The sequence below is a fragment of the Rutilus rutilus genome, assembly GCF_951802725.1.
Source record: "Rutilus rutilus genome assembly, chromosome: 2".
NCBI lineage: Eukaryota > Metazoa > Chordata > Actinopteri > Cypriniformes > Leuciscidae > Rutilus > Rutilus rutilus.
This window is the reverse complement of record NC_140210.1, coordinates 53,087,411-53,111,202: the sequence shown is the minus strand read 5'-3', so window position 1 is coordinate 53,111,202 and position 23,792 is coordinate 53,087,411. Positions and strand designations below refer to the sequence as shown.

Sequence of the window (23,792 nt, the reverse complement as noted above, 5' to 3'; positions counted from 1 at the left end):
TTAACCCCTGCTGGTAGATGTCATATTTACTCCATTAACCCCTGCTGGTAGATGTAATAATAACCCCTGCTGGTAGATGTCATATTAACCCCATTAACCCCTGATGGAAACTAACTAGATCATGACAAAGTGGTGCAGTCTAACGTTAACCTGCTGAAGACTTCATAATGACACGATGACACCCCATTAACCCCTGCTGGAAGATGTCATATTAACCCCATAACCCCATTAACCCCTGCTGGTAGATGTCATATTAACTCCATTAACCCCTGCTGGTAGATGTCATACCTGCTGGTAGATGTCATATTAACCCATTAACCCCTGCTGGAAGATGTCATATTAACCCCATAAACCCATTAACCCCTGCTGGTAGATGTCATATTAACTCCATTAACCCCTGCTGGTAGATGTCATACCTGCTGGTAGATGTCATATTAACCCATTAACCCCTGCTGGTAGATGTCATATTAACTCCATTAACCCCTGCTGGTAGATGTCATATTAACTCCATTAACCCCTGCTGGTAGATGTCATACCTGCTGGTAGATGTCATATTAACCCATTAACCCCTGCTGGTAGATGTCATATTAACTCCATTAACCCCTGCTGGTAGATGTCATATTAACTCCATTAACCCCTGCTGGTAGATGTCATATTAACCCCATTAACCCCTGCTGGTAGATGTCATATTAACTCCATTAACCCCTGCTGGTAGATGTCATATTAACTCCATTAACCTCTGCTGGTAGATGTCATATTAACCCCAATAACCCCTGCTGGTAGATGTTGAAACTACACTATACGACTTCAACAGCATCTTTCTTCATTGACGGCCATTCAAACAATGTTTATTTATTGTTTGTTATATATGAAGTTATATTTGAACTTTATTTATACATTATACACTTTATTTTTTTATGTGTTTTGTACATAAAAGTGTGACAAAAGATTAAATAATAATTAAAACAATGTAGATTTTACCAAATTTTGAGAGTCTTTTTCATTTATGGTTGATCACTGAATATATCGGACCCTCGTTTGTTGAGATGTTTTGTGGATGTGTTGAGATGTTTTGTGGATGTGTTGCTGTTACGTAGATCAGTTCTGCCCCGCTGTCCTGTGTTGCTTCAGGAGAATTTATTTTGGCATAATAATCACCGGCTGTATCTGTCACCTGATTGGTCGAGTGGATGTGACTGGGGTTTGAATCAGGATTGGTTACTGTGGCGTGAAGAGTAGAGACTTCTGTACAGTTGTTGAGGTGTGATGCAGGCGTCTGATTGGATGAAGATGTTACCACGGTGACGTCTGTGTTTGGAATCTCCTCATACATGCGTTCAGTCTGAAAAACAACACATACATCAATAATTGAATAGTTTATGTAGATAATTCTCTCTGTTGATCAATAAACAATCATTTAACATGTCTGATCTTCTACAGGTAAAGATTTGAACACTCACCTCTGTATTGTGCTGCATGTTTTGCTGAAATAAAGCTGCATGAAAATAGAGAGTCAGTCAATTTACACACTAAAATAAAAGTAAATAATAACAATAATAATCATAAACAAACTGTTACCTGTCCCAGATTTCCTCTTCCTCTTCTTCAGGATGATGAAGGTTCCAGAACACAGAGTCAGAACCAGCAGAACCGAACCCAGACCGCCAGCAACAGAAGCCAGATCTGAACGTATTATATTGTATAAAACACAATGCTGATTCTGATATTACTGTTAAGTGAACAATAACATTCTTATCATTTATATAAATAATTTGTATTATAGTACAATAGACATGAAACTGCAATGGTAAACCTCAACTCTTCAGAAGGAAAGTGGTTGATGCCAAAGCAAGTTAACCACACGAGTACGTGTCTCTACAAATGTTCAAACCAATTTCCTTTCAAAGATTGATCATGTGATCAGAGAGTTGCATTATGGGTAGTGTAGTTTGTGTGCTTACTAGTGTTTGTCTGATAGAGTTGAACTGTAGTATTTCCTGTTGTTGTTCTTGTTGTTTCAGTTTCTGTTTGATGAGTCGCTGACAGAGAGAAACACCAGTGACTGTGAATGTGCCGCTCATGCAGTGATAACACAAAAACATATAGGGCCCTATTTTAACGATCTGAAACGCAAGTGTCAAAGCGCAAAGCGCAAGTAACTTTGTGGGCGGGTCTTGGCACTGTTGCTATTTCCCCAGCGGGATAAATGACTCTTGCGCCTGGCGCAAATCTAAAATGGGTTGGTCTGAAGTAGCTTCATTATTCATAGGTGTGGTTTGGGCGTAACGTGAAATAAACCAATCAGAGCGACATCTCACATTCCCTTTAAGAGCAGGCGCGCTTGTTCTAAAGCGGATTCCTAATATAACGGCGGATTTGCCCGGCGCACGTGAGGAGCGCTTCACAGCCGAGGAGACCGACGTTCTCATCAGGGGCGTTGGGGATGGAGAAACACACCCAAATTAACTTCGGTTAAACAGGCGTATGATAATTTGGGTAAATGTGTAAGCTAGATGTATGCTTTTATAATAAAATGTCTATCTATCTATCTATCTATCTATCTATCTATCTATCTATCTATCGTAATAATGTATGATTTGCAAAAATGATAACTGCTGCGTCTGTGTGTAGATGAGAGAATCAAAGTGTATGCACGTTGTGCACACGCTACATTGATTAAGGCCAAGCATGCGCCCTTAAAATAGCATATGAATAACATGCGCAACGCGCCACTGACTTTAAACAGTTTTTTTTCGGTTAGTGGCGCAATTGTTTTCTAAACCTGTAAAATAGCATGAGGGAACGCTTGCGCCGGAACACGCCTCCTCTTTGCGCTGAACCGCCCCGGGGAGCGCAAGTGTATTTCTTAGTTAACCGACGTGCTTCTGTGGAGGGAAAAGTCCGCTTTGCGCGGGTGCAAAATAGGAATGATACATGCGTCCGTGTACAAAGTCAATTGCGCTGGGTGCAAGATAGGGCCCATAAACTCTAATGCTCTACATTTACACACAAACCATTCACATCATGTGAATATGAACAGCAGTTGTATATTCTTTTATTCATAACACTGATTACTCTCAACTGAAAATATTTTAATGTTCATTCTAAAGACACTCTTATCCAAAACAATTTGTACATTTTAATAACCGGGAGCAAACATCTGAGGACTGAACCTTCAGTCTTCAACAACTTTAACACATTTAATCTCAAAGGAATCATCTAATATATATAAATGACTTCAAGTACATTTAGAAGCACAATATTCTAGAAATAAGAGTCATAAAGAGCGACAGACAGAGGAACTGACCTGATTGTGGACTCAGTTCTGTTGTACTGAAAGATGACGGTGTTTCTGAAGAAGGGCTGATGGTTGAAACTTCAGTGGTCTTTTTATCTGAAGGGTCACAGGAAAGATCAACTTAAAACACTGACACTGAAGTTCATTTAAAATACATACAATCTTTCATTCAATCTCTGTTTTAATCACTCTGTTTCTTGTTGTGCCAAAGAAATCCAGTAAAGTCACTTTAACGCACTACCAAGTCATAGTTATAGTGACAATTGGACCCTGATATAAAGTGTGACCAAAACATGGGAAATCTTTTCTTTGTACTTTTGTCAGTTAAATAAAGTTAAAACAGAATTAACAAATCACAGATTATTCATTTGTATCGCATTTTACAAAATTATCCAACTTTTCTGGATCTGGGGTTGTACAAGATTAATGACTTGATCTCTCACTCTCAGCTTGTTTCCATATTTCTGCTATTAACAAATGTAATCGCTTACCTTCTTTAACCAGCAACACAATCTTTGAGTAGACATCAAAAATAATCCCCTCCACACCACACCAGTATTTGCCTTTATCCTCTGTTCTCAGATCAGTGATGGTGACGGTGAAAACTCTGGCCGTCGTGTCGTCAGTCAGAGAGAATCTCTCGTCTTTAGCTGGAGATCCTGATTCAACCATGATTTTTCTATATCCAATGCTGGGACACTCCCCTTTACAAAAATACTTTGAATTTGATTCATATCCAGATTCATATGAGCATCTGATCTCAACTCTCTCTCCTCTGTATCCAGTAATTCTCTGTGGAGCTCCAACAACAACAGCTGAAAACACAAATATCATTATATAGAGCTGTTATGTGTGAGCAAGAGACATAAGCAGGCCAGAATAATAACTGACAAATATCATCCATATGAGTCTGATGATCATGTGATAACAGAGGAAAAACAAGAGAAGATGTCAAACTCTGTGTAAAAGAGCTGAGAGTCTCAAACTCACCTGTACAGATGCTGGAAAAGAGCAGCAGGACGTCCAACATGATGAAATTTGACAAGTGTTTCGCTTCAATAAAAGACCAAATTCTGTGTGACAAACGTTACTGTCGTTCTCTTCCGTACTGAGAGAACAATGTGTGTCAGCAACTGAAATATATATTTCCTTCCCCTTTCTGTCTCTCTAACCACATCAGCTCTACAGGACATCAGTGATGATTCACCAAACCTTATTAAATATATAAGCAGTGTTTTACTCTGTGAGGAAGAGATGATCCACTTCATTATAAGAGGGAATGAGGATCTGTGACATTTACACAGTGTGTAAAATATGAGTGTTTCACACAGCGTTCCAGTGAACAACTCTTCTAGGGTATATTAAATATAAATGATGAGATCAAAATAAAATATGGTGGTAATATTGTTTATTCATGTAAAATACACTATAAACACTGTCATTGTTTTAAACAAATGATTATCCTGCAGTATTTTAGTAACAGAACAACTTCTCAAGTATCAAGTATCTAATTTGTAAGTCGCTTTGGATAAAAGCGTGTGCTAAATGACTAAATGTAAATGTAAATGTAAGTATCAGTTCTCTTCCTGTGTTCATCATCATAAGAAAGAAGAGTCTTACACTTGTAGTCCAGCCGGCAGTTCACATCACACTGATTCCCTCGACCAAAACACAATAGGATTTTCCCATAGGCTTCTGGATTATTGCAAAAAAAACAAAACAAGCTCTGTGATCAACAAAAGTTCATGATACACACATGTTTCAGAAGAACACAACTTTTATGAATATTGAAGCCTAAATGCAGTCGCCAGAAGTGAAAAGCTAAAGGTAGGCTATAAACGAACTACATCACGGTCACATGACTTCAACGTCACCATCACTAAACCTCCGACAACTCTTTCAGTTTTTATCTAGAAACATTTTCCCTGAAGGTTTGAGTTAGAATAGTTTATCAATCTCAATTATAAGCTTATCGATGCTGTAAAAGCGACTGAGTTTACATGTTCGGCTGATGACTTTTAATCTCCTCGACTGACTCTGTCGTCACATTTAGACACTTGTTAGCAACCGCCTTTTTCAAGACAAGTAACAGCTTCAATAAATCACGAGTGGGGAAATACTGATGTATTTTATGTGGTAGAATAAAGCGTGTCTTGAGCTTGTGTTCACCACAGACCTTATTTCAGCCATTTAACCAAAACCCATTTCAAAAACCCATTGACTTCGGGACGATGAAACCAGAAGTGCTAAAATGCAACTCGCTTCCAAGATTTGGCCGACAAACTGATGTCAGACCTGCACCTCTACAGCCATCTTACCCTGAGGGAACGTGAGGAGTTTCGGCACAGCGCCACCTAGTGTTGGCGGATAATGGACAATTGATATTTTAGCCAATAGGGATGTCCCGCGTGACGTCACGCCATTTAGAGCAGCCATCTTGACGGAATAGAAAATGCTAAACCGCTGGTTATAATACAGCCAGAGACGGGCTCTGATACAGCTCGTCGCGAAATATTCATCTATTCTTCTATCATGCCCGAGCGATGCTGTGATAACGATAGCCTGCTAAGCTTGTGTATGCTTTTAATGAAGCTCCGGTGTAGCGTGATGGGAAGTGAATAAGGTAACTTAGCTGTATGTCACCGAACTCAATGTCAGGAAGTTTTTCTACACATTTAATGTCTGTAAAAAAAGAACTTGTGGTGCTTCATATGGATCTATGATTTCTAATTCCTTTATCTTCCTCTTGTATATTTCTTTTTGTGATGACATGACGTGAAGAGTTAGCTGACGGCCGCTGTGCTAATAATAGATAATGGTCAGTGTTCGTCTAAACCAGTGACCGTGACGCTGAAGTGTGTGAGAACAAATGAATAACATCAGTGTGAACCACGAACATTTATTTTTTGAATTAAATATTAAATTTTTATCATTCTGTGTCATTTTTCAATGTCAATCTTTTCACTGTTTACATGTTTATGCCCAAAATGCTATAATATAGTTGACTGTCATTCTCCTCTACCCTGTGTACATTATTGATTAAATAGCCTAACATTAGCCTATTTAACATCGTTACAGGCACGATCGCGCATTCATTCAACTATTTTAAAAGACTGGAATAAACACCAGCACACACAGGCAATCTTTTTTTATAGTCAATTTAATTAAAAAATGTAAACCCAACAGGTATGAAATGTCAGAAAGAGAAGAAAAAAAAAACTGTTAATGGGAAGACGAGCGGACTGCAGCAGCTTAGTGGATACATATATTTAGCCTATTTATTATTCAGAATGCACAGTTGGAAAGAAAATATATTTATAGGAACATTACAGCAGGCTCAAGATAATTAATACAGTGACCCATTATATACTATTATATTATTTTAATCAATTTGCTGTCATAAAACATGTGATAATCCGCATTCTCATGTATGTAGGTGCGCTGAAGTATTCCGTCAAAATGGCTGACACTCGGCTAGGGGTCACGTGACTGGGAGATCCCTATAAATAGTTTGACCTTCAATAGTTTAATATCAAGCTGAACGACACCCAACTTTCCCATGTTGGCCATTTACTATTTTGTAGTAATATGATGTATTTTATGAACTCGAAACTTGGTTTGTGTGATCATGTCCTGAAGGAGCCTGAGAAGATATAAAGAGCTGTGTAGTGTTTTATACAATATCTTGTCAAAGCTACTGCCTTTTGCACTTAAACTTCATCATTGCTCTGATTCTCTGCTTTCTTAATGTTGCCTCTTGTGTGAATTGCCTCATAATCGCTGGTTTCTGCTGTATTTTACATTTTTAATAGCTTTATTGAACTGTAGATGAGGTGTACCAAAGAATATTGAATTTTGTGTCATTTTTACATTTTATTTACATTTCTTTTTTAGTTGTTAGTAACATTTCTGGTTAGTACAGGGTGTCTACAGATATGAACAAGTTAAATTTAAGACTTTTTAAGACCTTTTTAATGCCACTTTGAATGAAATTTAAGACCAAACCTGTGATGGAAATACACATTATATTACATGCGTATATATTAGGGGTGTAACGGTTCACAAAATTCACGGTTCAGTTCGATACGATACACTTGTGTCATGGTTCGGTTCGGTTCGGTACGTTTTTGATACAGCATAAAGAAATAAATGCCAGAGAAATTTCCTTGATTTAAATTTTTTATTCTTTTTTATATTAAAACTAACATCATAAAGTATGATATTTTTTTTACTTTGAGCAATTCTAGAGCTATAATTGACTCTTCTTAGGAGCATATAAAACAAAACAGCTCCTTGGAAAAAATGAAATGTCATATTGTAGTAGTTCAGATTAACATTTGAGGGCAGCAATTGTATTCATAATGTCAAAATAAAACCGACGTAATGTTACTTGAAGGCATTATAGCCTACTATTCCTGCCAAACGTCCATGGTTGCAGTTAGTGTTACTACAGTAAATCCATGGTGAATGTTGCTGATCTGTGGACGCTCGATAGTTCATTCATGGCACAGTGTTTCTTCCAGGTTTCCATGTCAACGCTGTTGATCCGTTAATAACGGAGACATATGAATGCTACTCACTAGATCTCGCAGCGATGTTATTACTTCTGTCAGTTCTGTGGCGAATTCAAATGCTTTCTTTACTGTATCTCTTATTAGCGCTGTGTAGTAACAGTGTCGCATGATCACGATCGGCTCGCGCTGCACTGGTCCAAACTGATAAACGGTCCTTCAACCACACAATACGCTGATTTCACGCAGCCGTTATTTTGAAATCGAGAGCGAGGCTCCGGTGGGAAGAAAACCGGAAGTGTCGCCTTTAATCACAGGAGAGTCGTGAATGCGATGGCGTATTGTTGTGTTTAATGATGTTGTGTCAATTCTAAAACTGTACATACATTTCTTTCATACTTTAGACTATATACAGTGAAATTCATTTATAAATAAAATATTTTTTTTATATAATTCAGAAAGTAAAAAAAGAAGCAGGAATGAACTATATACATATCCTATATTGGATATTAACATCCAAAAGTGTAAATCGCGGCAGCAGCTTCAGGTTGGTAGTCCAAAGGCATTGTTGTTTATCTTTACTTCCGGGGTTTTTCCCACCGGAGCCTCACTTTCGATTTCAAAATGGCGGCTGCGTGAAATCAGCGTATAACGAGCAGTTTCGTTCCGCTTGCATTATACGTTTGCCATTTGATGTTGGGCACTGTTGTGGTCGCGCCGGCGTCTCTTATGGTGTGTTCACACCAAACGCGAATTTAATTGTTTGCGTGAGTAGATTACATACAAAGTCAATGCAAAGACGCGAATAGACGCGAATTTGATGCTTCACTGGTTATTTGACGGACATTAGGTCCGTCAGACTGGAGACATTTTAGCGGTAACGTGACCAGAAATATTTAAGACCTATCGAATCTGAATTTAAGACATTTTAATACTTTTTAAGGCCTTTTATTAGGAAAACTTTATTTAAGACATTTTAAGACTTTTTAAGGACCCGCGGCCACCCTGGAGTATATACACTTTATAAACTGATAACAGTAAAATATATATATATTATCAGCAGTAAACGTAGAACAAACAGGCAGGGATCAAACACCAGCAAAAGAGATATTATCCAAGGCTGAACACAAACGAACACTGTAAAAAATTGCTGTAAAATTGACAGCAACTTACTGGCAATTTTGGTTGTAAAGCCTGTAAATGTACAAGAGTACTGTAAATCATAAACTACAATTATACAGCACACCTGTAAAAGCAGCAAAACAAGAGCAGCTGTGAATTTACAGTTCTTCATTGTAATCTTTACAGTATGTTACTGTTATTAATAATGCAAAGGCAGGCAGAGTTTCAGGGCAGGCAGCAAACAGAGTAGCGAGTCTCCAGGCAAACAAAGTAGAGTCACGAAGGCAGTGAAACGATACGGTCAGAAACGTCAGCCAGGGCAGAACAAGACTTCGCAATGATGGAGTGGAGAGAGACTGAATAAATAGTCTGAATGATGAACGGCAGGTGTGCAGATAACCAGTGCCAGGCACGGGTCATGGGGAATAGAGTTTAAATGGATAATGTCAATATTCGGGAGAGGGAGCCCTCTGGAGGCGAGTAGGAGGAACCACAGAGGCTTGATTCGTGACAATGTCTGTGGACAGTCTTTTTCATTTATCATTGATCACTGAATATATCGGAACCTCGTTTGTTGAGCTGTTTTGTGGATGTGTTGAGATGTTTTGTGGATGTGTTGCTGTTACGTAGATCAGTTCTGTCCCGCTGTCCTGTGTTGCTTCAGGAGACTTTATATTGGCATAATAATCACCGGCTGTATCTGTCACCTGATTGGTCGAGTGGGTGTGACTGGGGTTTGAATCAGGCTGCTGATTGGTTACTGTGGCGTAAACAGTAGAGACTTTTGGGTGGGTGTTGAGGTGTGATGCAGGCGTCTGATTGGATGAAGATGCAGGCGTCTGATTGGGTGAAGATGCAGGCGTCTGATTGGAGGAAGATGTTACCATGGCGACATCACTGTTTGGAATCTCCTCATACATGCGGTCAGTCTGAAAAACAACACATACATTAATAATCTAGTTAACATAGATAATTCTCTCTGTTGATCAATAAACAATCATTTAACATGTCTGATCTTCTACAGGTAAAGATTTGAACACTCACCTCTGTATTGTGCTGCATGTTTTGCTGAAATAAAGCTGAATGGAGCATCAATAGAGAAAAAAGACAAATCAATTTCAACACTAAAAACAGGACTTTATAATCACAAACAAACTGTTACCTGTCCCAGATTTCCTCTTCCTCTTCTTCAGGATGATGAAGGTTCCAGAACACAGAGTCAGAACCAGCAGAACTGAACCCAGACCGCCAGCAACAGAAGCCAGATCTGAAGGCAACGCTAAACACATGATATTTACATGATGAAACACAAACTGATTCTGATTATACTGGAAAATCAACAATAACATTCTAATAACTAATATAAATTCCTTTGATTATTGTACCATTAGGAATATTATAATATTGTAAATATACAGGTGTTATATTGTGTAACTGAAGTGAAACTGCAATGGTAAACCTCGACTCTTCAGAAGAAAACACTTCCCTTTACGGCTGATGTCAAACCAAAATGTCTCCACAAATGTTCAAAGCAATTTCCTTTCAAAGAGTGATCATGTGATCAGAGAGTTGCATTATGGGTAGTGTAGTTTGTGTGCTTACTAGTGTTTGTCTGATAGAGTTGAACTGTAGTAATTCCTGTTGTTGTTCTTGTTGTTTCAGTTTCTGTTTGATGAGTCGCTGACAGAGAGAAACACCAGTGACTGTGAATGTGTCGCTCATGCAGTGATATAATAACACATAATAATAATAGACAAACACACTTAACACTGTTTGCTATTGCTGCATATCAACAAATGTTGTGTTTTCTGTTCATATCACTGAATACTGATAATCACATTATATAAATGTTCATTTAGAAGACACTTTATTATCTGAACTGATACAGAGTCACTTTGGATAAAAGTCTCTGTCAAACCCTCGTAAATCTGGACTCGTGTTATTACTGTAATTATGAGATGATTTTACTCAGAAACTGCAGAACCACGAAAACACTGACTGTCAAATGATGCGTCAAACATTCAGTTGTTGTACATTTGATTCGAGTGTTGAGGAACATCACAACCTCTAAATGTTCAGTGTGATGCAATTTTGGTTTATTTTTCACAGACGTTGAAGCTTTCAAGTTTCCAAGTTGATGCAAGTTTGTGTAAGACATGAATGATCTTGAATGCAGCATTAAAATTGTGTTTAGAAGCTTTGATATCTCTGTTTTCACTATAATCAGACTAACTATTAATGTTTTGATGGAGGTTAAAGAGGCTACATGCGATTTTCTGAAATTTAAACTCGCGACTGACACCTGTGGCCAAAAAACGGAACTGCTCTTCCTTTCTGCTCGCTCTCGTACGTGCACACTTCACAAGTCATCCGCTGCAAAGAAGTCAACATTATGTTTACAGAGGTAAGAACAGTCAAATACATATATTGTTTGAGAAACTAAGTTTGTTTGCTGACTAGCGGTGGTGGCAGAGTGATCTGAAACGTTTAACATGAACGTGCTTGACGTCACATCTGCAGACAGCGCGCGAAAAATCCGACCCGACAGAAAATAGGAAAAATAGGATACAGGCTTATAGGTGCACCCACCGTGAGCTGACAAGGTGTCAGTATGCTCATCAGGAGATGTTTGAGTCATAAATGGTCAAATAAAAAGGCTATTGTTACGTTTATTTTGGGGAAAAAGTTGCATATAGCCTCTTTAAGCTCTGAAAAGCAGGGTTCTCAAGTCTCACGCATTGGCCGTGACACACGCAATTCAACCAGTTCACACACTCACACGCCACACCGTGTATTTCTCACGCTGAAAAGGCAATGCCAACCAAGTTATCCTGCAAGCTTTAGGGTCAATGACGTGACGCCTAAATTTTCTGTCCGATTGCATTTTTTCAGGCAAAAACGGGTTTAAATGCATAAAAAGATACTGCATATTTGAAGTACCTCTCCCATGTATGTACTCACTTTAACTCATCAAACACCTTTACTTATTTGTTATTTTTTTTGTTATTTAAAGTGTCAAAACATCATGTGGTGCGACCGTCCGGCCATAACTTCTGTTTTGAAAACGTCTTTGAAATTACTCTGAATTTATTCAAATTTATTTTCTGCACTATTTGGCATGATTTCCAAAATGTTTTGTAATCCTTTAAAAAAATTCAAAGCATTTGTATTTATATTTCCATCATAATATACAAACAAACTTTGTCCGATGATGTCCATTTTATGAAATATCATGTGGTGTGACCATCAAGGAACTACCATTTTGGGACTTTAATGTTGAAAACGATTCAAACACAGGACGTTACATCATATACCAATTTACCAAGGACCCATGGAAGCAGCAAGCAGGTTTGTAATTCTCTCAAATTGGAAAAAAAATAAACCTCTGTAATGGTTGGTATGTAGTTGCCAAATTTGGATGTCATGTGGTATGACCTCAAAAAAAAAATTAATATTAAAGTTATTTCTACAAATATATATTTGTATTATACACTTCATAGTGACCTTTTTTGGGGAAGCTAGCTTGTTTTGTATAGGTGGCCAATTCTGTGCCTGTAAATTTTGAATGAATTTGAAAACATCATGTGGTGCGACCAAATATCATGTGGTGCGACCACTGCAGACTGTTTTACATGATAGATATATGTCCTAGATTGGCAGTTTTATGCTTTAATATTCAATTGACAGTTTATATACAAAAAATACTTTAATTTAGTATCATTTGGAATAGATTATGTTATTTGGGATATTTTCTTCATATATTTCAAGTTTGTTTACTCTTTGTACAATATGAGAAAAATGCAACAACAAAAAATTAGAGCATGTAATTTCAGTTTAGTAATTAAGCATTTATTAGTAGTGTATTTATTATTGCCTATTTATTTGTTTAAAACTATTTTAATCTATTTTACCAGATGCCACTGCCAAGCGAAAAAATTCTGACCCTGCAGCAATAGCGGAGTACCTTGATAGGAGAAGAGTGAAATATTATTACAGTATAAAATATCTGTTTTCTATGTGAATATATAGTAAACTGTAATTTATTCCTGTGATCAAAGCTAAATTTAATCTTCAGCATCTTTAATCCAGTCTTCAGTGTCACATGATCCTTCAGAAATCATTCTAATATGTAACCCTGGACCACAAAACCAGTCACATGGGTAAATTTTTTAAATTGAGATTTATACATCATATGAAAGCTGAAAAAATAAGCTTTCCATTGATGTATGGTTTGTTAAGATAGAACAATATTTGGCCGATACAACTGAAAATCTGGAATCTGAGGGTGCAAAAAAATCGAAACATTGAGAAAATCACCTTTAAAGTTGTCCATTTATGTTTGCGATATTGCTATATTCACTCATCAAAAATAAATATTTTATATATTTATGGTAGGACATTTACAAAATATGAAACTTGATTTTTATTTAATATCCTAATGATTTTTGGAATAAAAGAAAAATCGATAATTTTGACCCATACAATGTATTGTTGGCTATTGCCACAAATATATCCTGTGCCACTTGTGACTGTTTTTGTGATCCAGGATCACTAATGATTTGCTGCTCAAGAAACACTTCTGATTATTATCATATTTGTATGGAAACTGTGATACATTTTATATGTCAGAATTATTTGATGAATAGAACGTTCAAAAGAACAGCATTTATTTGAAATAGAATCTTTCGTAACATTATAGCCTAAATATCTTTACTGTCACTTTTTATCAACTGAATGTGTCCTTGATTAATAAAAGTATTAATTACTTAAAAAACTATTGACCCCAAATGTTACCTGTATACAATAATTTTATGAAATAATTTATATCTATAACATTATTATTTGTTAGAAAGAAATTCTAAGTCAAGTTAAAAGAAATGGTGCACTTGTGTTTTTGATGTGATTTTTATTTAAAAAAAAAAGTTTATGTTCAGGAAAATTCTGTGAAATTTGTATGAAATCTGGTTTAAATCAATTTTTTTGTATAAAATGTATTGGTCATTGATCTCTTTAAATAGATTTTTAACTATATAAGGTCTTCGTGTCATTTGGAGCGACCACTTATCATTTGGTGCGACTAATAAAAGCAATCACTGTATTAAATGTAAAATAAAATATCTTATTTCTGTGGCTGAAATATGAATCACTGATACAGTATGCTTTAGTAAATTATATTTTTAAAACATTTATATCAGTTTTATGTGATTTACAGGAAAAGTAAGTCTGTTAACTAGATTTAAGAAGGCAACTCAGAAATTATAGAACAAAAAACGAGATCATTATTTACAAAAACTCAAAAGAAATGCAAAACTTGGTTTCTAAACACTTTAATTACTAAGAACTTGTAAAAAAAATGTTTAAGCATGTTAAGGAAATTAATTAATTTTAAGATAAATCAGTCGCACCACATGACATTTTTTAAGGCTACGGACAATTAATCTAGATGAAAAAACACTAAAATCACTTAAATTGACATTTTTAAATGAATTTAGGTGTACACAACATCCTTAATGTTTGAACAATTGCAACAGATATAATTTTTTTTTGTATTTTAAAATTGACCTGTCGAAAATCCTTATACGTCATTGACCCATATAACGTTGAATACAAGGCGCAGGCACACAAAGTGAAGGTTCCTGCCGCCAGCACGTATCTCGGCCAGATTGCGTTCGTTACTAGGCAACATAGATGCGCGAACACACAGAAGGTGACGGAACATTCTCGGCCACTGTACGTTCGTTACTAGGTAACCAACAACATCACGCGAACACACGTCGTGATGGAGAAGGTAAGTTGGAAGAAAGCTCGTCTAACATTTTTAGGCTAGAACATTATAGCCCATCGTATTGAGAATGAGGAGATGTCGTCACGCCACAGCGCCCCCGCCCTCAGAGACCGCGTCATCCTCCCCTTTCCGCCATTCCACCGTTCATTGTTTGTATTGGTAGTAGAGGAGGTTGTCGCACTATTTTAGAATGCCTGGAAAACACTGCTGTGTAAAAAACTGCTCCAGTGTCTCACACGATCGTCATGGAAAACGTAGGAACCATGTGTTACAGTTTTTTCATATTTTAAAAATTTAAAGTAAAAAAATAATAATAATTTTTGTTTGGCATTGGTAGTAAGTTTCTCCCTGTAAGGACCCTTCTCTTTTGCCGCATTCTTCTCCATTTCTTCTTAATTTTCTCGTAATTTCTCAAACCGTCTTTCCTGCTCCGTCTCTGTATTGCTCTTGCACTGTTGCCCCTGGCAACCGATAGCGTATCCTCCCAAAATGGTGGACGGGCTCAATTCGTCACGTGACAGCAAGCTACCTATGAGTATGTCCTCATTCTCAATACATTATTATTGATGCAGTCAAAAACTCTACAACTACTTTGCAACCAGGCCAGAAGCTTTGGCTCAGTTTGGCTAGCTTACGTTATCTGAAACTAAGGGAAATGTTAGTGGGTATGGGAAGGAATGAAGATGTATTTCTTCATTTTATTTTAAATGATATATTATACTGTATTAATAGTCTTTCTAGTTACATTAAGGCTACATGTAACTTATTAAAGCAGAGTGCTCTGGGTAATATTTTATATCCTGTCAAAACATACATTAATCATTGCCATTGTATTTGTATTGCATTTGTATTTCGATTTCGACTAGACAAAAAGATTTGTTTTTCCAAACTGTTTGGAGCAATTTGTTATATTTTTGTAATTTTTGTATATTTGTAATTTTGAAATATAACATTAAAGAGTATATTTGATGTGATGAATTGCTCTGTCATTTATCAGATTTACCAATTGTTATAATTTCAATTTGTGCTGGTTAATTATGAACAATGGGTAAAATTTGGGGGGTGGGGGTGGGGGTGGGGGCGGGGCTCCATTAGGGCTCCTCCCCTAACCGCATGTGATCTCACTCCAAGCTTTTGATAAAACTTGAGAACCCTGGAAAAGTTATGAAAACACAATCAAAACACATGTGATTGCAGATGTCAGTGTGTGTGTGTGTGTGTGTGTGTGTGTGTATCTGTGCTGGTGTGTTCAGTGCTGCTATACGGTCTAATGCTGGATGTTGAGATCTGGACACGTGTCGTTGTCTCTGGAGCTGAGAAATGAAGAAGAGCCGTCACACCATAATAAATATATTCATAAAACAATAAACATGAGTGATGAAGCAGATTGGTGTTAAAGCTGCAGTCCGTAACTTGTTTTGTGTTCAAAATGTACTAAATGTATAGACACAAACAGAGAGAAGGAGCTCCGGCTCAACGTTCTTCAGTCGCAGCAGTTTATTAACCTCTAGAGCGCCTAAAGTTACGGACTGCAGATTTAAGTGTTGAATATCAGGCACCTCTGATCACATTTAGCTGGATTTGTGTGTAGTGAGGATCCATCCATCCAGCTTTACATCCGTACGGTCCAGCATCTTCCATCTTCAGGTCACTGATGGTCACTGTAAATGATCTGGGGTCTCATTTATAAAACTGTGTGTAGGAACCTTACTAAAATTGTACGTGCACCTGAAAACCAAAAAGGCGTACAGCAAAAAAATATTCAGACTTATAAAACCGTTCGTACGCCAGAACCTGCGCAGAATTCACTTTATAAATCCCAGTCAGCGGAAGATTGTGCGCACATGCGTCTCCTCCCCGAAATAACCATATATGGAGCTTACAACGCCTAGTTTTACTATACAGATCCTCATCTGCATATCATTTGCATATGATTATTCATCCACGTGATAACGTTTATTAACGGTACAAGACACATTACATTAATAAAAATCAAGTAGTTGCCTATATCTTGCCTTGTTTTTGAATACATAAATCAAATAGTGTAAAAAACATTTCAGAGAAAGTTTTTCTCAATCTTTTCCACTGGCCGAATTGTATTTTTTAATTGATTTATGTTTTTAATGGAAACAGATATAGGCCTTAAAAAACTATTTTCTCAGACAATCTGGTATTATCATGATAAGCAATTATCTCTGTGGTTAAAACATTAAAACAGCACGCCACAGGAAAAGTGTTCAGAGGCAACAACAAATATTTCTATTGATTGAATATAATTTTTTTTTGTAACTTCTCAGTAATGATTTCACGTTTAAGTGTTAAACTCCATTAATTTAAATGGCATATTTAATCTAAATGTTTATATCAGAAGTAAAACATAGTTTAAATCATTATTTTATTTATTTAAACTGTTATTTGCGTCAGTTTCACTAAACGGCCCAACGCCGGCCAAACTCACACTGTTCACTGACTGTGTGTCTGTTTTTCCATGTGGCGTTAGATGTGAAAACGCCTCTCAGTTTTGACCAGGAAATTAAAGGTCCCATCCATGGATTATTTTTATTATTTAATAATGTTTCCAGGGGTGCCCTTATAATGTTAGTATGTTTTTTAGATCAAAAATTGTTATAATTTAGAAATAAAAGGCATATTTCCTAGCCTGATTTCATTCCCTGGTTTGAACACTCTGTTTGAAGGGGCGTGTCTGCTGAGAGACTTCAGTGTAAACGCCCTCTGCTGTGATTGGCTGACATGCTTGCATATGAAATATCTGGCATTACATGTGGAACTATCTGGAAAACTTTTACTATTACAGCTATTATACGTTTTTACCATTATAGCTATCTGGATTAACGAATCGTGAGAAGTTTTTTAAGTATTTAGATCTATTCCCATCACATAAAAGGTTGCAGTGATGAGCATTGAGCAGATGACAGCCTGTTGATCGCGTGAAAGATCTTATCATTGCAACGCAGTTTCTGCACTCTCACTAATGATTTCACCAATGCAAACATGAGACATATAAATACAGTAAGAGCTTCGTTGTGCAGTGTAACAGCGTCATTGATTTCATAACGAGTTTTGGCAAGTGTCCAGATAAACTCGCGCTGTGTGATTGATAGCTTGGGCGATTGGAAAGGGATTGTTCTTTGATCGCTTTCTGTATATTAATCACAGTTTAAGTAAGATTATTTTCATCCTACTAAGAGAAACGAACGATGTGAAGAGTGATCGCTACTTCCATATTAAATCACTACTTACCGCTTGCTGGAATATAGTTGAAATAGTCCCCTTCGTCAGTATGAAACGCTGAGAGAAGTCTGCTTGATATTATTCCAGGTTAGAAAAACAGTCCGTGGTGAAATGGACAGAGCAAACTAACTTCGAATTAAACTTTTGCAGTATCCGATTATAGATAAACATCAACCATCTGTTGACATTTCGCCATCAATACGCCTGTGTTCCTGTGGGCGGAGGTTACGGTTCTAGTGACATCACTAAAGAAGGAAGTAGAGGGGTGTAGTCCAATCCAGCCGTTTTTTGTAGTCAACTTCTGTTAAATAAAATATTATTTTTACTTTGAGCTTTATAATTTTACAGATATTATTTATACTCTAACAACAACATTACACACTAACTAAAGTTTGAAACATGGGATCACATAGAACGGGACCTTTAATTCTGAATTCACGAATCACAACCAGTTTCCTGTCCTCTCTGTTTCTGTTCTGTCTTTAATATGTTTGAGTGCTTTCTGTTGTTCTTTTTAAACTACTAAATTACATTGTTTTTTTTGTTTTGTATGCAGTGAGATCTAGTCAGACCGAGAGAGAGAGAGAGAGAGAGAGAGAGAGAGAGAGAGAGAGAGAGAGAGAGAGAGCAATGCATGAGCTGTGCCAATATTTATACCAAAGTTCAGATCAGATCAGGAAGAGTATTTTAATCAGGTCAAAAATATATTTTCTAAGAATCAGCTCTGGCCTCTTGGTTTCATATTCTGCAAGCGTAGCTAAACATTGTGGTTTTAACACTATAGAAGCAGCGAGAGACAAATAAGTATTTTCATAATGTCTGGACTTTCTGCTAAACTCATGCGACAGCTAATATTACACCGGATACCAGACTTTGCAGGGGAACATGTCTCACTTTATAGAGAAGTGACAGCAGAATGTAGACATGTACTCTGTCAAAGCGGAATAGGATATATGAGTATATTATATCAAAAGATACAATAGACAAAATAGATTATTCATAAATTAATTAATACAAGAATAATATATTTGAAAGGATTAATCCTGCAAAATAACCATAAAAGAATAATCATAATAGTCACAAGCATACTTTTTGTTTTCTTATACACCAATTTCAAAACATGTTAATTACATGTTAACCGCTTATGAAAAAAAAAAAGTAAAACATTTTAAGGAAACAATCGTTGCCAAACACTGTTTCTCCATCATATAAGCTCTGAGAAGAGTTGAATTGTGGGAAATGTAGTGTGTTTAGCTGAAGCCTCAAAGCTTTGATAAACATAATGTCATATTAACTCCATTAACCCCTGCTGGTAAATGTCATAATAACCCCATTAACCCCTGCTGGTAGATGTCATATTAACCACATTTACCCCTGCTGGTAGATGTCATATTAACCCCTGCTGATAGATGTCATATTAACCCCATTAACCCCTGATGGTAGATGTCATATTAACCCCATTAACCCCTGCTGATAGATGTCATATTAACCCCATTAACCCCTGCTGGTAGATGTCATATTAACCCCATTAACCCCTGCTGATAGATGTCATATTAACCCCTGCTGATAGATGTCATATTAACCCCATTAACCCCTGCTGGTAGATGTCATAATAACCCCATTAACCCCTGCTGGTAGATGTCATATTAACCCCATTAACCCCTGCTGGTAGATGTCATATTAACCCCATTAACCCCTGCTGGTAGATATCATATTCACCCCATTAACCCCTGCTGATAGATGTCATATTAACCCCATTAACCCCTGCTGGTAGATGTCATATTAACCCCATTAACCCCTGCTGGTAGATATCATGTTAACCCCATTAACCCCTGCTGGTAGATGTCATATTAACCCCATTAACCCCTGCTGGTAGATGTCATGTTAACCCCATTAACCCCTGCTGGTAGATGTCATATTAACTCCATTAACCCCTGCTGGTAGATGTCATATTAACCCCCTTAACCCCTGCTGGTAGATGTTGAAACTACACTATACGGCTTCAACAGCATCTTTCTCCATTGACGGCCATTCAAACAATGTTTCTTTATTGTTTGTTATATATGAAGTTATATATTAACTTTATTTATACATTATACACTTTATAAACTGTGTTTTGTACATAAAAGTGTGACAAAAGATTGAATAATTAAAACAATGTAGATTTTACCAAATTTTGAGAGTCTTTTTCATTTATGGTTGATCACTGAATATATCGGACCCTCGTTTGTTGAGATGTTTTGTGGATGTGTTGAGATGTTTTGTGGATGTGTTGCTGTTACGTAGATCAGTTCTGTCCCGCTGTCCTGTGTTGCTTCAGGAGACTTTATATTGGCATAATAATCACCGGCTGTATCTGTCACCTGATTGGTCGAGTGGGTGTGACTGGGGTTTGAATCAGGATGGCGATTGCTTACTGTGGCGTAAAGAGTAGATACTTCTGTACAGTTGTTGTGGTGTGATGCAGGTGTCTGATTGGATGAAGATGCAGGCGTCTGATTGGATGAAGATGCAGGCGTCTGATTGGATGAAGATGTTACCACGGTGACGTCTGTGTTTGGAATCTCCTCATACATGCGGTCAGTCTGAAAAACAACACATACATCAATAATTGAATAGTTTATGTAGATAATTCTCTCTGTTGATCAATAAACAATCATCATTTAACATGTCTGATCTTCTACAGGTAAAGATTTGAACACTCACCTCTGTGTTGTGCTGCATGTTTTGCTGAAATAAAGCTGCATGAAAATAGAGAGTCAGTCAATTTACACACTAAAATAGAGCTAAATAATAACACTAATGATCACAAACAAACTGTTACCTGTCCCAGATTTCCTCTTCCTCTTCTTCAGGATGATGAAGGTTCCAGAACACAGAGTCAGAACCAGCAGAACCGAACCCAGACCGCCAGCAACAGAAGCCAGATCTGAACATATTATATTGTATAAAACACAATAGTGATTCTGATATTACTGTTAAGTGAACAATAACATTCTTATCATTTATATAAATAATTTGTATTATAGTACAATAGAATATTATATTGTGTAACTGAAATGAAACTGCAATGGTAAACCTCAACTCTTCAGAAGGAAAGTGGTTGATGTCAAAGCAAGTTAACCACACGAGTACGTGCCTCTACAAATGTTCAAAGCAATTTCCTTTCAAAGAGTGATCATGTGATCAGAGAGTTGCAATATGGGTAGTGTAGTTTGTGTGCTTACTAGTGTTTGTCTGATAGAGTTGAACTGTAGTATTTCCTGTTGTTGTTCTTGTTGTTTCAGTTTCTGTTTGATGAGTCGCTGACAGAGAGAAACACCAGTGACTGTGAATCATGCAGTGAGAACATGAACACATATAAACTCTAAAGCTCTACATTCACACACAAACCATTCACATCATGTGAATATGTACAAACGTTTATTGATTTACACTGATTACTTTCAACTGAAAATATGTTAATGTTCATTCTAAAGACACTCTTATCCAAAGCAATTTGTGCTTTTTTAATAACCGGGAGCAAACATCTGAGGACTGAACCTTCAGTCTTCAACAACTTTAACACATTTAATCTCAAAGGAATCATCTAATATATATAAATGACTTCAAGTACATTTAGAAGCACAATATTCTAGAAATAAGAGTCATAAAGAGCGACAGACAGAGGAACTGACCTGATTGTGGACTCAGTTCTGTTGTACTGAAAGATGACGGTGTTTCTGAAGAAGGGCTGATGGTTGAAACTTCAGTGGTCTTTTTATCTGAAGGGTCACAGGAAAGATCAACTTAAAACACTGACACTGAAGTTCATTTAAAATACATACAATCTTTCATTCAATCTCTGTTTTAATCACTCTGTTTCTTGTTGTGCCAAAGAAATCCAGTAAAGTCACTTTAACGCACTACCAAGTCATAGTTATAGTGACAATTGGACCCTGATATAAAGTGTGACCAAAATTAACAAATCACAGATTCTTCATTTGTATTGCATTTTACAAAATTATCCAACTTTTCTGGATCTGGGGTTGTACAAGATTAATGACTTGATCTCTCACTCTCAGCTTGTTTCCATGCAGTTCATTTCTGCTATTAACAAATGTAATCACTTACCTTCTTTAACCAGCAACACAATCTCTGAATAGACATCAGTAGTAAAAGTCCTGCTCACAACACACCAGTATTGGCCTGCATCCTCTGTTCTCAGATCAGTGATGGTGACGGTGAAAACTCTGGCCGTCATGTTGTCAGTCAGAGAGAATCTCTCGTCTTTAGCTGGAGATCCTGATTTAACCATGATGTTTTTATTTCCATAGTTACACTCCCCTTTACAAAAATACTTTGCATTTGATTCATATCCAGATTCATATGAGCATCTGATCTCAACTCTCTCTCCTCTGTGTCCAGTAATTGTCTGTGGAGCTCCAACAACAACAGCTGAAAACACAAATATCATTATATAGAGCTGTTATGTGTGAGCAAGAGACATAAGCAGGCCAGAATAATAACTGACAAATATCATCCATATGAGTCTGATGATCATGTGATAACAGAGGAAAAACAAGAGAAGATGTCAAACTCTGTGTAAAAGAGCTGAGAGTCTCAAACTCACCTGTACAGATGCTGGAAAAGAGCAGCAGGACGTCCAACATGATGAAATTTGACAAGCGTTTCGCTTAAATAAAAGACCAAATTCTGTGTGACAAACGTTACTGTCGTTCTCTTCCGTACTGAGTGAACAATGTGTGTCAGCAACTGAAATATATATTTCCTTCCCCTTTCTGTCTCTCTAACCACACCAGCTCTACAGGACATCAGTGATGATTCACCAAACTTTATTAAATATATAAGCAGTGTTTTACTCTGTGAGGAAGAGATGATCCACTTCATTATAAGAGGGAATGAGGATCTGTGACATTTACACAGTGTGTAAAATATGAGTGTTTCACACAGCGTTCCAGTGAACAACTCTTCTAGGACATTCAGTATTAAATATAAATGATGAGATCAAAATAAAATATGGTGGTAATATTGTTGTTGACCCTGTTATGTGTTTAATGAAGATGTATTCATGTAAAATACACTATATAAATATCATTGTTTTAAACACATGATTATCCTGTAGTATTTTAGTAACAGTACAACTTCTCCAGTATCAGTTCTCTTCCTGTGTTCATCATCATAAGAAAGAAGAGTCTTACACTTGTAGTCCAGCCGGCAGTTCACATCACACTGATTCCCTCCACAAAAACACAATAGGATTTTCCCATAAGCTTCTGGATTATCGCAACAAAAGTTTATGATACATACATGTTTTGTCCTGCAACATAATTATCACATATTAACAACTTTTATGAATTGTGAAGCCTAAATGCAGTTGCTAGAACTACACCAGGGTCCCACGACCAGAGGCAAACCTGTGGGAACGCTTTTTGACTTCCTCAGTTTGTGTAAATCTACTTAGGGTTCAGAGTATTTATTTTTTCCCCACATTAATTTCCCACATGTCTCGTACAATTATGTGGTTTTGTTTTATAAATACAGTGGATACTTTTTTCTTGATGAACTGTGAACTGTGACAACATGCCCCATAGGTGGAGTACATTATAACATGACCATATGACAGATTAAAATGCTATCTGATCTAATAAAAAATATTTCCTCAATAAAATACAATTCACTTTTTCATATAAAATAACGGCATTTTTTAATAATAAAAAAAATAAAAAATTTAGTTTGACAACGAACCCACTGGAAAACACAGCTATACAGTATAGTTCAAAACATAATAATAATTCAGAATTTCTGAACATTGACTCTCTGA

The 23,792-nt window shown here is 36.7% G+C and overlaps 1 protein-coding gene and 1 long non-coding RNA gene across 2 annotated transcripts; both read right to left on the bottom strand.

Moving 5' to 3' along the window:
* Window positions 1-673: 673 nt before the first annotated feature.
* Window positions 674-2,294, bottom strand: LOC311286513. The gene is made up of 4 exons (XR_014626577.1): window positions 1,962-2,294; window positions 1,579-1,683; window positions 1,461-1,495; window positions 674-1,342 (listed from the first exon to the last, which is right to left on the bottom strand). It is a non-coding gene; the product is annotated as an uncharacterized lncRNA (long non-coding RNA).
* A 17,552-nt stretch (window positions 2,295-19,846) lies between these two features.
* On the bottom strand, window positions 19,847-22,360 carry LOC311278273 (uncharacterized protein). Its single transcript, XM_084388992.1, has 6 exons — window positions 22,082-22,360; window positions 21,646-21,732; window positions 21,196-21,273; window positions 20,793-20,897; window positions 20,675-20,709; window positions 19,847-20,553 (listed from the first exon to the last, which is right to left on the bottom strand). Exons 1-6 carry the CDS (start codon window positions 22,263-22,265, stop codon window positions 20,158-20,160), a joined length of 885 nt encoding a protein of 294 aa, XP_084245118.1. The 5' UTR covers window positions 22,266-22,360; the 3' UTR covers window positions 19,847-20,157.
* Between the last annotated feature and the right edge of the window lie 1,432 nt (window positions 22,361-23,792).